We start from the raw sequence: 17472 nt of genomic DNA on the forward strand, positions 1-17472 counted from the left end.
CAGACAGGGAGCGGTAGCTCCAGATCAGCCTCCCTGTCTGCTTCCTCAACTAGGACGCAGACAGGAAGGCTTCCGCTGAAGCCATGGTGTGCAAATGTCTACTGTGCAACCTAGAACTAACTTCACTGCGGTTGCTGTGAACTTCCCTCTCTAGATTACCCTTGCTTTGTGTTCACATTACAAATGAATTCCAAAAAAGTAAAAAACAAAGAGAAAGCTCCCGGGATAGGAAGCGAAACGTCTTCAAACTTCGGAAATAAGTCCAGTTGTTTTGTTTTTTTACTTTTTTGGAATGACCATGACCTGGATGACTGAGAATCATCACCAGCAACTTACACATGAATCAAACTTCCCTCCTGGCCACAACCAAAGCACTTCATGCTGGATGGCGAACCGAACAAGATGTAGTCAAAGTCTTCTACTGTCACACAGAAGCACAGGTTGATTACAAAGCGGGAAATATATATGATAATATATAACGGGACCTAGAACTTGAGCCAGCAGATCAAACTGATAATTCTCAGCCCTTCTGGGCTTCACAAAGCCTCCCTCATCCTCTGGGGACGGTGTGTTGGGGGCGGGGTCTTAGGGGGGATCCTCCACCTCAAAAGACCAAACTGTGGCATAACTACCAGCGTAACTCTGCTCACTCTCCTTGATTCGATATGGCAAATCAAGTTAACAGCTGCTTTCCCCCCATCCTGAACCTCCCCTCCTGTTTCCACGTGTCCTGCCCACTTTGATGGAATTTTTTTAATTTGTCTGGGGGTGGAAATTTGCTTTTACATGAGGGTGAGTTAAACTTTAAGTTCATATTAAGCCAGGTGAGCGAGAATTATTGGTAATATATTGTATATTTTGAGTAAAGCCAATTGAGTCTAAGATTAAAGGCTTTTATTAGAGTTTCAGGCTGCACAGTGGAGCAGTGGGTAGCACTGTTGCCTTGCAGCAAGAAGGTTCTGGGTTCAAATCCAACCCTGGGTCTTTCTGCATGGAGTTTGCATGTTCTCCCTGTGCATGTGTGGGTTCACTCTGGGTACTCCAGCTTCCTCCCACACCCCAAAAACATGACTGTTAGGTTAACTGGCTTCTCTAAATTGACCTTAGGTGTGAGTGTGTGTGCATTAATGGTTGTTTGTCTTGTCTGTCTCTGTGTTGCCCTGCGACAGACTGTTGACCTGTCCAGGGTGTACCCCACCTCTTGCTCAGTGAACACTGGAGATAGGCACCAGCAACCCCCGTGACCTAAACTAGATTATTCAATATCTCTTGCTATCATGAAATGGGAAGAGGATTTATCAGTCAGCTTTGGACAAAACACCTGTTCTAAGGTAAGTTTAAGAACTTTTGAAATGACTAGAAACCCAAATTTACAATTAATACAATAAGCATCCTTCATATAGCAAACTATACAGGTCAAAGATTATTCAGGATGGGTTTTGCACAATCTAATATCTGTTCACAGTGCGCAGGCAATAATCTTGATAATTATATTAATTCACTATGGTTATGTACACCTCTTCCGAGGTTCTGGGTCCAGCTATGTAAGGATTTGTCAAGTGCCTGAGATGTAAAATGTCACCTTCCTCCTCAGTTGGCTTGTGAGTAACTTACTCTTCGTGGGGGAAATCAGTTTGTATGGCTTTCACTGCCTTATGTATTGTAAAGAACACTATCATCATGAATTTGAAAAGCAAAACCTTCTCATTATCAATCAGTAAACAGATATTAGTCTTGAGACTGCACCTGCATCAGATCGATCTCTATGGGCTCCTTTGATCGGATTCATCTCTTAGAAGGGGTGCGGGGCTATGGGATATGTCTTGTAGGCCATGGGGGCTGTTTCGGGTCTGGTGGGTCCGGCCCCGGGGTCTGTGGCCCCCACCGGTGTGGGGCTTGAGGGGCCTCAGGGAAGCCTCCGGCTGCCGCTTGAGATGCTCTTGGGGATTTTTGCGCTGGCGGACGTGGGTTAATGGCCTGGTAGCTGTGCTGCTGCTGGGTGGGTCTGGGGTGGGTCCGGGGATCTGGGTTCCTGGGTGTGTCGTCCTTGGGCAGGTGTCCAGGCGGGGCCTCGGGGGCTTGGGTTCTGTGGAGTATGTCGCTTGGGGTTTGGGCCGGTGTATGCCCAGGTGTCTGGCCCTACCGTGGCCTCTGGTGTGCTGGAGGGCCTTGGGGCCTGTTGAGCTGGGAGGGGGGTATGGACATTAACATCTCATGGCAGATGCTTTCCCCTTCAGGGGATGCATTCTGCTGGTGGGGGGATGGGAGGGAGGGGTGGTGGGTTGGTCGACCCAGCCTGGGTGTATATTGTCTATCATAGGTTGCATGTTATAAATCATAGGTCTTAAGTCATAGGTCACCTGGTGACACAAGTCACCTGGTGACACAAGTCGTAAATCATAGGTCACACAATCATTCATAAATCACAGGTCAAAGATCATTTAATGACATCATATGTAGCTTGGTGGCTTCATATCAGAAGTGAGCGTGGTTTGGGGCAGGACTTTCGGAGTGGGACCGGAAGTGGGCGGGGTATCTGTCCATCCATCCATCCATCCATCCATTTTCTGACCCGCTTAATCCCTCATGGGGTCGCGGGGTTTGCTGGTGCCTATCTCCAGTGTTCACCGAGTCTGTCGCCAGTCTGTGGGTATCTGTCACTTTAGAATTTTAAATTCAGTTAAACATTTAAAAAGAATGAATAAAAATCTAGACAACTGAATGTATCTACACAGTTCTTTATTTTATGCATGGTGCTCTTTACATGTTTTCATCCCACGTTGAAGTGTGAGTTCACAATAAAGAAAATATTAAAAATGTCCATTCATAGTAAGACAAAGGAGTGTCATAATAAATAAGACTGCTTAGTGAAGTAACTATAACATGCAGATAAGACAGTACAGAATAGAAGTAAAGCATCATGTTTGAATATGGACAAAATCACAAGTCATACTGATACTAACATGATATGTCTAATCTGATTTGGCAGTGCAAAAATAAAGTGATTCCCTCTGGTATCCTTGGTTTAACATTGTTATTGTAGTTTTATATATTGCTGCAGCCAAGTTATCGGTTTAACATTGTTATTGTAGTTTTATATATTGCTGCAGCCAAGTTATCGTATTTTTTTTGTTTGCAATAATTTGAACAACAATAATAATAATAATGCAGCCTTTACCAGTGAAACTTTATATTTTGATTAAGCACCAAAACAGGAAAGAATGCACAGTGCCCATTTAAAAGGAATACATATACGAAATAAACTTAGAAATACTAAAATGATACACAGCTCAGTGAAACTTTATATTTTGATTAAGCACCAAAATGGGAAAGAATGCACAGTGCCCATTTAAAAGGAATACATATATGAAATAAACTCAGAAATACTAAAATGATACACAGCTAATTAGAAAGGGAAATGAGTGTATCTGACAGTAAGGAATAGTCCCAATAAACCACTATAGAGAAAAAACACTCTAAATCTAAACTATAAAACACACTAAAAATACAGTCATGGTAATAAATAAAGGTAGTTTCAATACTATGTGATCTTATTAAATCCCCCTTAGTGTGACACAAGCATGACAACAACAGCTGAAACACTCAAAAAGGATTTCAAAATTACTCCATGAGTTTTGAAGCCACATTTTAATCACGATGAATAATACCCCCACCAAATTCAATGCCCTGCTTTGACAAATCAATCTTTTTGTACATAAAATTAAAAAATATCTTTTCACATTGAGAGGGAAAATAAAGTATTTACTGTACAAGAAGTATCAACAACCTCAAAAACTTTAAGAGGAATGGACTTGTCCCAACATGTAGAATCTGACAATTCTTTTTCAGTGCAGTTTTCATCACTTTGTTAAAAATTTGTTGACTTCCGGGAGTTTGGTAACCAATTCTGATGTTACAAAAAGCTTAGAAAAATAAAGTTGGAATCTCAAGATTAAGGCCAAATGCTGTTTTCTTAACTGTTTTCTTCTTAAAATTTCCACTTAAATAGGAGAGGGGTTGTTGGGCATTCAGGAAAGGCTTTCGGGAAATTTCTGGTAGCTCTTGGAGGCAAACGAGAATCACCGCTGAAGCCTCTTCTCCCTCTGATTAGGTCTGGTTGGTCAAGTCGAAGGCAGAGCAGCTGGATGTAATGACACAGGTTGTAGAGGTAAAAAGTTGTAATGGAGACATACAAAAAAGAACAGGAGGGACCTGAGTGGACTGATGGGCAGTTGAAAGATGTTGATGTGAAAAGAGAGAGAGAGAGAGAGATACACGTTATTGGACCTGATTAGCAAACTCTTTAAATTTTAAAGTGAAACAATTAAGATAAGCTGAATAAGATATTGTATTTTGGCATAACTATACAACATAAACATTTAATTTTATATATTAACATGAAAAGGAAGGGTTTGCACCTGGGAGCTTCCATCAATTTGAAAGGGGCCATGACAACAAATTAAATCTTTCTGTGGTTTTGGGGATAAAATATGGTCTGTGTGTACTGATGAGGCCATGTAAATGTTAAAAGTGGGTCCATGGGTGGTCAGCTTTGCTTCTTTGCTCAAAAACAGTCAGATAAGAAAATAGTTTATCTTTCTACGTAGGTTATCTCTCTACGTAATTCATATTCTTCAATCAGAGCACAACATTAGGTAAACAGCCTTCCTTCTCCCTTCTCCTTCTCCCTCCCTCCCCAGCTGATACCAGCCGGCTCATTTAATGGCGTGAGTGCCACTAGCATATCTGACTACTCCAGTTAAACAGAGAATAGCTACTAAAAAGGGGAGCTTTTATGTCTGAGGGTGCTCAAAATCGAATGGAAGTTTCAAATTACTCCCACAGGATGAGAGAATAAAAGTGGGTGAAGTTAATTTATGGGGAGGTAGCACACAATTATAACCCCAAATCCGAACCTTGGTGAAGTTAGTTTTAGGTTGGATATTGGATATTCGTGCTCCGCAGCTTCAGTGGTGACTGCCTCCTCTTCAAGGCGATACATGGAGGCAGATCTGGGGATGCCGCTCTCAGTCTGCTTGCTGCCAGCGGAAGCCATGAAGCATAAACATCCAATATCCAACTTGAAGCCAACTTCACCTCACTCCAATACGAGATTGTGTTATGTCAATATGTTCAGCTTCTGCGGTCTGCCATGAGGTGGAGAGCTTGCTGCTTTATGGCCGTGGGCGCCTGATTTTGGTTTCACTGTGTGGGTGATGAATCATGCCACCAGGTTAAAGCCTTTGTTCAGCTTGTCCTTGCCTGTCCAAAATTCTGCAACACAAACACTTCCCCCCTCCCTGGGCTGCCACCTTTCCGTGGTGGAGGGGTTTGAGTGTCCCAATGATCCTAGGAGCTATGCTGTTAGGGGCTTTAAGCCCCTAGTAGGGTCACCCAAGGCAGACAGGTCCTAGGTGAGAGACCAAACAAAGCGCAGCCCAAAATGCCCCTTATGATGAGTGAAATTATTGGATCTCGTGTTCCCTCGCCCGGACGCGGGTCACCGGGGCCCCACTCGGGAGCCAGGCCTGGAAGTGGGGCATGTTGGCGAGCGTCTGGTGGCCAGGCTTTTTGCCCATGGAGCCCGGCCGGGCTAAGCCCGAAGAGGCGACATGGGTCCCCCTTCCGATGGGCTCACCACCTGTCGGAGGGGCCAATGGGGTCGGGTGCATTGTGCAACGGGTAGCAGTAGAGGGCGGGGACCTTGGCGTTCTGATCCTCGGCTGCAGAAGCTGGCTCTTGGGACGTGGAATGTCACCTCTCTGGTGGGGAAGGAGCCTGAGCTTGTGCGTGAGGTTGAGAGGTTCCGACTAGAGATAGTTGGACTCATCTCGACGCACCGCTCTGGCTCTGGAACCAGTCTCCTTGAGAGGGGCTGGACATTCTTCCACTCTGGAGTTGCCCATGGTGAGAGGCGCCGAGCTGGGGTGGGCATACTTGTTGCCCCCCATCTCGGTGCCTGCACGTTGGGGTTTTCCCCGGTGAACGAGAGGGTGGCCTCCCTCCGCATTCGTGTGGGGGGGACGAGTTCTGACTGTTGTTTGCGCTTATGTGCCAAACAGCAGTTCAGATTACCCACCCTTTTTGGAGTCCTTGGAAGGGGTACTGGAGAGTGCCCCTCCTGGGGACTCCCTCGTTTTGCTGGGGGACTTCAACGCTCACGTGGGCAATGACAGTGGGACCTGGAGGGGCGTGGTTGGGAGGAATGGCCCACCTGATCTGAACTTGAGTGGTGTTTTGTTGTTGGACTTCTGTGCTCGTCATGGATTGTCCATCACAAACACCATGTTCAAGCATAAGGGTGTCCATATGTGCTCTTGGCACCAGGACACCCTAGGTCGCAGTTCAATGATCGACTTTGTTGTCGTTTCATCTGATCTGCGGCCGTATGTCTTGGACACTCGGGTTAAGAGAGAGGGGCGAAGCTCTCCACCGACCACTACCTGGTGGTGAGTTGGCTCCGATGGCGGGGGAGGAAGCCGGTCCGACCGGGCAGGCCCAAATGTACTGTGAGGGTTTGCTGGGAACGTCTGGCAGAGTCCCCTGTGAGATAGAGTTTTAACTCCCACCCCCGGGAGAACTTTAAACACGTCCCGAGGGAGGCGGGGGACATTGAGTCTGAATGGACCATTTTCTGCACCTCTATTGTTGAGGCGGCTAGTCGGAGCTGTGGCCACAAGGTTGTCGGTGCATGTTGCGGCGGCAACCCTCGAACCCGCTGGTGGACACCAGCGGTGAGGGGAGCCGTCAAGCTGAAGAAGTAGTCCTACCGGGCTTTTTTGGCCTGTGGGACTTCGGAAGCAGCTAATGTGTACCGGCCGTCGAAGCAGCAGGCGACTCGGCTGGTCGCCGAGGCAAAAACTCGGGCGTGGGAAGAGTTCGGAGAGGCCATGGAGAAAGACTTCCGTACGGCTTCGAAGCAATTCTGGTCCACTATCCGGCGTCTCAGGAGAGGGAAGCAGTGCAGTACCAACACTGTTTACAGTGGGGGTGATGTGCTGCTGACCTCGACTCGGGACGTCGTGTTTCGGTGGGCGGAATACTTCGAAGACCTCCTTAATCCCACCAACACGTCTTCCATTGCAGAAGCAGAGCCTGAGGACTCTGGGTCGGGTTCCCCCATCTCTGGTGCTGAGGTTGCCGAGGTTGTTAAAAAGCTCCTCGGTGGCAAGGCCCCGGGGGTGGATGAGATTCGCCCTGAGTACCTTAAGGCTCTGGATGTTGTGGGGCTGTGTTGGTTAACGCGGCTCTGCAGCATTGCGTGGACATCGGGGGCAGTTCCCCTGGATTGGCAGACTGGGGTGGTGGTTCCCCTATTTAAAAAGGGGGACCGGAGGGTGTGTTCCAACTACAGAGGAATCACACTCTTAAGCCTCCCTGGTAAGGTCTATTCAGGGGTTCTGGAAAGGAGGGTCCGTCGGATAATCGAATCTCGGATTCAGGAAGGGCAGTGTGGTTTTCGTCCTGGCCGTGGAACACTGGACCAGCTCTATACCCTCAGCAGGATTCTGGAGGGGGCATGGGAGTTTGCCCAACCAGTCTACATGTACTATGTGGATCTGGAGAAGGTATTCGACCATGTCCCCCGAGGGATCCTGTGGGGGGTACTCCGGGAGTATGGAGTACCGGACCCTTTAATAAGGGCTGTCAGGTCTCTGTACGACCAGTGTCAGAGTCTGGTCCGCATTGCCGGCAGTAAGTCGGACTCGTTTCCGGTGAGAGTTGGACTCCGCCAAGGTTGCCCTTTGTCACCGATTCTGTTCATAACTTTTATGGACAGAATTTCTACGCGCAGCCAAGGTGTTGAGGGGATCCGTTTTGGTGGCCTTAGGATTGCGTCTCTGCTATTCGCGGATGACGTGGTCCTATTGGCTTCATCAGGGCGTGATCTACAGCTCTCACTGGAGCGGTTCGCAGCCGAGTGTGAAGTGGCCGGGATGAAAGTGCCTCCAAATCCGAGACCATGGTCTTGAACCGGAAAAGGGTAGAGTGCCTTCTCCGGGTTGGGGAGGATGTGCTGTCCCTGGTGGAGGAGTTCAAGTATCTTGGGGTCTTGTTCACGAATGAGGGGAAGATGGAGCGGGAGATCGACAGGCGGATTGGTGCAGCGACTGCTGTGAAGCGGGCGCTGTACCGATCCGTTGTGGTGAAGAGAGCCAAAAGGCGAAGCTCTCGATTTACCGGTCGATCTACGTTCCTACCCTCATCTATGGTCACGAGCTTTGGGTCGTGACCGAAAGAACGAGATCCCAGATACAAGCGGCTGAAATGAGTTTTCTCCGTAGTGTGTCTGGGTTCTCCCTTAGAGATAGGGTGAGGAGCTCAGTCATCCGGGGAGGACTCAGAGTAGAGCCGCTGCTCCTCCACGTCGAGAGGAGCCAGTTGAGGTGGCTCGGGCATCTGGTCAGGATGCCTCCTGGACGCCTCCCTGGTGAGGTGTTCCGGGCACGTCCCACCGGGAGGAGGCCCAGGGGAAGACCCAGGACACGCTGGAGGGACTATGTCTCCCGGCTGGCCTGGGAACGCCTTGGGATTCCTCCTGAGGAGCTGGCCCAAGTGGCCGGGGAGAGGGATGTCTGGGCCTCCCTACTGAAGCTGCTTCCCCCGCGACCCGACCCCGGATAAGCGGACGGACACTTCCACCAGCCATAATATGGATTTGTGACTGAGTGTTGGGTAGAAAGGAGAGGGCGGAAGGGATGTCGGGTATGTTTGACTGGTTTTTCAAATATCTCAAGCGTCACAGCAAAAATAGTAATAAGTTGGCAGAGCACATATGGAGCAAAGCCTTCAATTTCTGAGAAAATAGGGATTTTCATTTTATTGCGACATACATACGGTATATTGATGGGTTGAATATACCGTATGTATCAATATACCTGCAATATATATGCAGGTGCTCCCCGAGCAGCACCTGCATATACCGTTTGAGAGATTTCAAAATGATCAACTTTGTGTTTAAACTCGGCATGCTTTTGGGCTTAAAATCCCCAAGCACCACCTGCATGTCTGGGAGGGGAAACCCACAGTTCAGTTGTATACCTCCTTTGTGTGGCCCAGCGCAGGCTTTTGTTATAAGTGTCATCCAATAAGCTGCATGCTTGAAGACAGATGTCTACGTATGCAGGTAATTAACCTATTTGAAAGAGAAACTGAGTTTCTGTGGCTGGGGAAGATGGACCATGCTGAAGGGGTCACCTAAGAACTGAACTGCGGTTGTTCCAGTTATATGCTCCAGGAGTGTTTACTCCTTCAATGAGTTAATGCAGCAAGTCAATATTTGCAGTGTTGACCCCTCTTCTTCAGGACCTCTGCAATTCTCCCTGGCATGCTCTCAATCAACTTCTGGACCAAATCCTGACTGATAGCAGTCCCTTCTTGGACAATCAATGCTTGCATTTTGTTAGAATTTCTAGGTTTTCATTTTATGATTGACCACAAGTTTTCAATGGAATTAAGATCAGGGGAGTTTCCAGGCCATGGACCCAAAATCTCTGTTTTGTTCCCTGACCCAGTTAGATATCACCTTTGCTTTATGGCAAGGTGTTCCATCATGCTGGAAAAGGCATTGTTCATCACCAAACTATTCTTGGACGGTTGGGAGAAGTTGCTCTCGGAGGACATTCTGGTACCATTCTTTGTCCATGGCTGTGTTTTTAGGTAAGACTGTGAGAGAGCCTGACTGAATCCGGATAAACAACACACGAAATACAAAGCTAAGTCTGCTGTTTAACATCATCACCAGTAGCAGGAGCAAAGATCCTGCATGCGAAACAGCTCTGTTGTGTTTTTTTCTCAGCCTGGACAGGGAAGAGAACCCCAGATCCCGCTGAAAGCCAGCAGCAGAGTGCATGCTGAATGCTCACGAGGAGAATCTGCTTAGATCGGACTACAGCCGGGTCAGAGGCTGCCTGGAGGACCTACAGACCTCCATTCCCTCCACACGCTGTGGTTAGCCCACATGCTGCAGCAGAGCTAACGCTAGCCCGCCAACAACTTCCCTCCTTCAATGCTCCTTCCGTGAAACTGGACAGAACTGACACAAGACAAAGGACAGGTTTGGGCAGCGAGCTGAGGGTGAAGTAAAAGGTTTATTGGGAAATGTTTTGTAAACCGTCGGACACATGGTGTTTAGAACAAAAGGGCTAACAGGTAGCTCACGCTAGCCAAACTGCTATTGGCCTTGCTAACATCCGATTTTGGACATTTCAAAAGGAGTTCGTCTAAAGCACAAAGCTTAATTGTTCGGCTCCGCTACCTTCGATGGTGCTATGAGCCTTATCTCCGCATTACTATTGAATATTAATGTTGGTAAAGGCAATTTTGATAACTTTATGTTGCAACCTCTTAGCCACCGACTTGCTACAGCGACCCCTAGCGCCCGGAGGTAGGATCGCATTAATAAGATCGGCCGTCGTAAGGGGTTAAATAATTTTACTGAGAAAATCAGTCTTCAGAATATTATTTACTCAAAATAATGTTCTGGTTAACTTGTGCTTTGCATTGTGAATGGGTTGAAACACATGCCAAATGTTGTTCTGAATTAGTTAAGCTAATTTAACCACGATTCACATTCTTTAAGGTGAACTTTGGTTCTTTAACTTAAACAAAATATTATTTAATCAAATAATGTTTTGTTTAACTTGGGCTTTGCATTGTGAATGGATTGAAATACATGCCAAATGTTTTTAACTCCATTCCATGCTTTTGGAATCAGATCTGCAGTGAACCAGGATTCACTGAAGTATTCTGATGATGATCAACCACTTTGTTTTGTCTTTTGTTTTTTTGTTCTTGCATGTAAATAGTTCCGTAGCTTAGCTTCTTTTTATCTTCATTTTGCTTAGTAGTTTAGTTAAGTTTCACTAGCCTAGTAGAGAGGATTTACTGATTGAAATATTGTGTTAATTCAGATAAACAGCATTACACAGTGATGTTCTCTGGATGTTCATTTTATTTCTGTTATTAAATTCTTGAACTTGAAAAGAAGTTGTCACTCCTTTATTCTATGTGTGTGCAGGTTTTGCTGTTAAAAGATTGCTAGTGCTCGAATTCATCCCTTTCAACCATTGTCTTGATATCAGCTTAAGAGCTGATCATCACCAGACAATACTTACCATACAGAGTGTTATTTAATAAACATTAAATAATTTTAAACAGTGTATAATTGCACAACACAATTAATTGCTGTTATGCTGATCACTCTTTATAACATTCTGGAGTATATGCAAATTGCCGTTATAAAAACTGAAGCAGTAGACTTTGTAAATATCAACATTTGAATCATTCTCAATACTTTGGCCATGACTGTAGACTCAAGGCAGAGTGGTGAGAAGGTCAGATATCAGAAGCTGTCGGGAGCACATTTGCAGGAGACATAGACAACGAAATGGAGAAGAACATCATGTATTTTGGTTGGAACATCAGAGGTGTGAAGTCTGGAATACTTTTCAGTTCCTCATGGGTTGAGCTTGAGAACGTTTAAAAAAACTATTAGAATGCATCATACTGAAGTGTAGCTCTGAGTTTTTAATATCCAAACATATGTGACAAAATACTTTATGCATTTTTTAATCTAACACAAAACCTAAAATATATAATTTTTTCCCCCATTTCAACCCTTGTAATGAAGGTGTGCCAATTGCGCACCGCTGTGTCGAGCCAGCTGACCCACCCGCAATAATCACCAACAGATGTAACTGGGCCAGTGTCGCAGCAGAATGCAGCACCAACCTGGGTGGCAATTTTAAAATCAAATCCAGTGCTGTGGGTCGTTGTTTCTTATCGTATCTTTAATCTGAGTTTGAGGTTGAGATAGGAAAAATGCTTCATGTTTTGTTAAATATTTATTTCTATAAACACACCCATATGCAGAAAAAGTATTTTGTCATACAAATATCATGTAGCACTTGTCGATGTAAACCATAAGCAACGGGAAATATTTCCTTTATTTCCCCTGCCTTGTTTGCAGAGCCACAGTGACTGACATCATCACTTTGATGAGAATGTTAGGATATCAACAAGGTCAAGTGGAACGAGCTGTTTATCCCAGAACTGCATGGCACACTTAGATGGCACTGACCCAAAAGATTGGCACATATCTATCAGATACCACCCCGGAGGTGACACAGCTTCCCTGCTGATGTCACAGTTTGGATGTGTTCCGCCCTTGTATGGGTGTGTCCCGAGATCCCTTTATAATGTTTGTGTGATGAGCACTCGAGGCCGCCTGCCGATCAGGGGCCCATCAGCGCTGGTGTGACTGTAACTATTTCTCTGTCTTTACGTAGATAAAATATAACTAAAAGCATACTTGTCTGTTTTATGCGTCCTACATTCAAGGTAATAAGTAAGTGGGGGTCGCCTGACTGGGTAAAACGAACTGGGTCCACCGAGGGTGCTTCACCGTAGATGGGACACGGTGAAACAGTAACAAATTGGTGTTTCCACCCGGACCCAAAAGGCGGCGTACCACCTTCCGTTTTCCGGCCAGGACGTCATTCCGGAAGAAAAACACACAGCCTGCGGCCGCACAAAAGGTAAGGAGATTTCATTCATCTCCTAGTGTCTTTTTCTTCCTGGAGGGCCGACTTTTTGTATTCCTAAAGGCAGAGAAGTGTTTGAGGATAATTGTTTGCAAACGTGTCGATAAGAACTTGGGATTTGCGTGCGGTCACAGAGGTGAAAGTCCGGGAAACCTTGGCCAGGTTTCTGAAAATACTGTGAACCTTGAGAATATTGGGTTTAGAGGTCCCTTGTTAGGCACAGAGGAAAATACGTCTTCCTCTGTGTCTAGCATAAAAGCGGCCATTCTGACAGGCACGCCATTACGTGTGGCTTCTAAAACATCGTGTAGCCTAGAAATGCGGGTTTAGAGCCCCTTATCTTTCGCGGGGACTAACATAAAATCTTTCGTCTTCACGGAAATATAAAAGCTGCCTTTTCGTAAAACGAGCGCGTGTGAGATTGAGAACAAGACCAGGCAAATACACAATGGTGTGAATGCGGAGGTTTGACGGAGGGTGGCTCTGTTAAAACCCCGATTACAGACGAATATAGAAAATCAGCCAGTGAGTTCAAGATATCTTTTTATAAACCATGACCTGTTTTAGAAACAGGAAGACCGGAATAAACCCGTGAGCTGGACGCACACACAACCAGCAAGACCGAAGGTACGTACGGAGTTAACTAAAGATTGGCCAGAGAATGTGAGTGTGTGTGTGTGTGTGTGTGTGTGTGTGAGAGACACGTTACTACTTTGAGCCTTTGGAAGTGAAGACCAGGGTGCACCTGTTCAGGTGACATACAACCTGCTCATCCTGAGTACACTGGCTCATTGAAACTGCCGTGTAAAAACACAATTATAAGGCATATAGGAACATAATAAGTTTTGGTGTCAGAGATAAAAAAAAATAAGCTCTCATTGGACCGGGGTCAGGACGCTGTCCCAGCAGGTTGGCCAAAACGTGTGAGTGCTGGAATGGCTGAGAATCAGGCAGAAAATGAGCTCCAGGGGGGTTCTTTAGGAACACTGCTGGAGGCAGGAAAAGGGAGCATAATGGCAAGCTTTCCACACAGAGATGCTGAAAACCATTTAAAACAATTTGAGGAGTGGTGTGAAAAAATGAGGAGAGACAGGGTTTTTGGTGATATAGAAGGACCTCCACCCGATGCCCAAATGTGCACTTACTATTTGCAAATGTTAAAAAATAGACTAGCCCAAGCACAAGTAGAAACGGCTGATGCAGGTGAGTTTGCTAGAGAAAAATGCCAAAAAAGAGGAAATCAAAATAGCAGGCTTGATAAACCTAACTGAACATTATTTCAGCATTTGCTTCCCAGGCCTCGACAAACAACAAGAGAGTGAAAATCTGCAGTAAGTACACAAGACATGTCTGCTTCTGGTGCAGCCGCTGTTATGCAAAACAATCTGTGTGGTGATAGTGCAGAACTGTTATCCAAGGCCAGGAGTGTGGTGACTTCATCAGACCCTTCGGTGCAGGTGCCTGGTATGGTGTTATGTGGGGGACAGATAAGCTGTGACGTAAGACCCAGATGTAGCCGGCATTCTAGCGAAACTGATCTTTCTTTACCTGCAACAAAACAAAGTGTGCAACTGCCATTGTTTCAGACTCACAGTGCTACAGGATAGGTGAATGCAGCTGTTTATAACCCTCTTTCATGTGCTGACAACGTTCATCTGAGGCACATGTTCCCTGATCCCAGAAAAGGGGCGCACCTTTGGATCAAAGCATTCGTGGAGACTTTAAGCGGGTATGTATTGGCTATTGGTGATGTGAGGACTGGCTTATCAGCATACCTGGAACCACAAGAGGTACATGCGGTTGAAGTTTCTGCTGGAACTGACGAACTAGGAGCAGTTGCTCCTTTGGCCCCAGTGGCACGGCAACTTTGGAGCACACTGAGGGCGTTTTATCCGGTAAGTACGGATTCTGGCCTTTTAAATGACACTACACGTTGTGCAGGGGAGTCGGCTTTAGCATATGTGAACAGAATGTTGAAAGTATGGGAAGACCAGACGGGCTCTTGCCCGTTATCAGTCACGCTGCAGCAACTCTTTAAACAGGCAATGTTAGAAGGTCAAACAGAAATTGTTAGGACGTACATGGACAGAATGGTTGCGAGTTATGATATGCCTTTAGATCAATGGATGGCAGCTTTGGTACATCAGCTGAATATGGATGAAAACAACATGAAGCAACTTAACAGTGATTTAGAGAAGTTAGAACAACAACTCTTAGCTGAACAGCTAAAACAGCTGAGAGACAATCAAAGCAAAAGGAGGAAGAAGAAGAATGTTGCAAAAGCTCAGATGGTTATGGCCCCGACACCTGTGTTTGGTTCAGACCAGTTTGTGAGATCCCTCCCTCCAGATGTCCCATTTCAGATGTATCAGAGACCTCCATGGGGACAAATTCCCAGCAGAGATACACCGCAGTACAGAAATAATAGAAAGGGACCAACCAAAGATTATGATATGCCCTTGTGCTGGACGTGTGGTTACCCAGGGCATTTTGAAAAAAGCTGCCCTAACCGTCGTTAGGATCTGACCAGCCCTTCCTCGCTGTCAGAAGTAAAGGCCTGCGTGTGTTTGTTTGTCTGATTGTCATCGTTCCTATGTATCTGTATGTATGTAACTGTATGTAACTGTACGTATGTATGTATCGTTTGTAACTAAACGTTCTTCTGTGTGAATTAATTAATTCGCTTAAAATTATTGTTCATGATTTCAAAATGATCATTTGTTTTGGGAGAACTGCAGCTCCGTAATTCAAATGACATTTTAAGCATGGACTAGGTTAACAAAAAGGTAAAGTAAAAGAGAGACTTAAATAACAAAGTTTGTTTTTTTAACATTAAATATCAGGACCAAATTAAATTGATACACGGAGAGGTTAACATGGCTTGAACGGAAATATTTCAGCTTTGTTAGAAATTGGAACTGGTAATAAGCTTTACATAAGCTTGTTAAGTTAACTGTTTTACAAATTTAGGCTGAGATCCTATCACTTGTTTTTTAGGCCTAAAGTAATTTAAAATTACTGAGATCTCATTGCTTGTAATAATAATGATTCATCACAAACCAGTCCAGTTGAAGGAAGTTTAGATATACAAGATTTTTTGATTTAAATAGATGAGGGAAAACTGTGCTTTGAACAAACCTGTATGGAACTAAATATGAATTGCTTTTCTAAGGGTTTTCGATTCATTTATTTTATTTCTTTTTACTTGGGATTTGAATGCAGCTAATGAGAAATTTAGAGAAGTGTCAAGATATCACAAGGCCACATTAAGCATGTCATCAGTTACAAAAGCATCTGATATTAGTTATGCTGAGCTGAGGCAAGCCTCGGAGGGTCAGTTTAACCTGAAACAGGACAATAGATATGATAAACAAATCTGACCATGATGTAAACATCTGAATGTTTATGGCAAGGCTGGGAACACGCAAAGTATGTCAAAGGGAAAAAATAAAATAAAGCCAGCTTGTGAAGGGTTAGATTCTACTTCTAATCTCTTTGTTTTTGGGTAGCCTTCTCAATGTGCTGAATTACGGGGAAAACTCTTATGTATAGAAAAACACTAGAAGCTCAAAAGCCTGAAAGAGAAAATGGTTGCTTTAAAGTTTCACCCTTGACCAATTAAGATTGAAAAGCATTAATAACTAAGTTTGCATGATCAAAAGGGCAAGAAAGAAATCGAAAGAATGCTATAAGATATTGGAACACACATAATGCACTCCTTGGGAAACTTTTTACTTTCGGGTTTTTATTGTTTTGTGCATTTTGATTATTTCTTTGTTAAATGATTCCTTTGCTTTAATTTTTGCATCACCAGCGGCAAAAAAGTGACAACATTTAAGGTTGTTCGGCAGATAATTTAAGAAGAGGAGAAGTTTTAATACAAAATGATGAAAGTAAAGGAACGAGAGATTCCTACCTCCCCTGGACCAACCAAGAACTTAGACACATCACGTTAAGAACCAAGACACTAAAAAGACCAGGTTTTCTTTTGTCACCTAATACACTAACAGAATTGTTTTTCTCTGAGTTACTTCTTTCAGATGATGTGAGATGAAACTGTAAAGCCACCTTTGTTCCAACAGAAGACTCTGGAAAGTGAGCTCTTTCAGGCCGTATGGTAAGAAGTCATGATCTAAAATGGACGTGCAGGGATTGACAAAAGTGACTAAATTATGCTAAGTTTAACAAACTTATGACAGGTAATATTGAGACCTTCTAGGCAAGGCAAGGCAAATTTAGTTATAAAGTACAATTCAGTATTCAGTATCCTTCTAGCAGTAAGAAGGTGGCTTTGGAAATTGTTCATGTACCCCTTCCCACTGCTGCCCTCTCTACTGACTCACATTAACATTTCTATCCTGTTTTCTGCTTTTTTCTTGCAAGGAAACCTGGTCATATATAATTGGAATGTGCTAACGGAGAGATTTTAGTCTCTTTTCTTAGGCATTCTCAGAGACAAGTTAGTACCAAGCGGTGCCACAGTGGTCCAGGGGACGGAGAGAAAAAGGTGATGTACTTGACTCCTGCCTAATCCAGGTTTTAATCAAATTTTGGACAAAAAATCAGTAATTTTTGCAGAAGCTGCATAGAGGTTTAATGGGGAATGTGATGCTACAAGGTTAAGAGAAATGTTTTTTATTAATGAACTTATACAAAGAGGTTGAACTGTCTGTAAAATATTTTGCTTGGATAAATTTTTAAGGGATCAAGATCTGGGGTAAAGGTGAAGAACTTCAAGAATAATTTTGTTTTAGAGGGAACGATGTGGCTGATTTTGTTTTGAGACAGTTTTCTTGTAATTTTTGTTTTGATTTTTTCTTTTCAACTTATTTACACTACACTACGGATGAAGATAGACAATTCTTGTATTGGACAATTTGATTTTGGACAAAATCCATATTGGCAAAATGCTGGCAGAATTCCTTGT

The 17472-nt window shown here is 44.6% G+C and overlaps 1 protein-coding gene across 23 annotated transcripts in view; it reads right to left on the reverse strand.

The window, feature by feature from the left end:
* Window positions 1–2718: 2718 nt before the first annotated feature.
* Window positions 2719–17472, reverse strand: part of LOC105922250 (protein 4.1-like) — a 320088-nt gene continuing 305334 nt past the window's right edge. For 17 of the 23 annotated variants that reach the window (XM_036145905.1, XM_036145915.1, XM_036145920.1 and 14 more), the window contains one exon: window positions 4105–4221. Coding sequence is in view for 3 of the 23 variants with exons in the window: in XM_036145906.1 (XP_036001799.1) it covers window positions 3989–4141 (153 nt within the window). In the remaining 20 variants the exon portion in view is untranslated. Of the gene's footprint in view, window positions 4222–17472 lie in introns of all 23 variants that reach the window. The other 6 variants (XM_036145911.1, XM_036145908.1, XM_036145906.1 and 3 more) reach the window with 5 other exon arrangements.

This window comes from Fundulus heteroclitus, chromosome 13 (genome assembly GCF_011125445.2).
Source record: "Fundulus heteroclitus isolate FHET01 chromosome 13, MU-UCD_Fhet_4.1, whole genome shotgun sequence".
Taxonomy (NCBI): Eukaryota; Metazoa; Chordata; class Actinopteri; order Cyprinodontiformes; family Fundulidae; genus Fundulus; species Fundulus heteroclitus.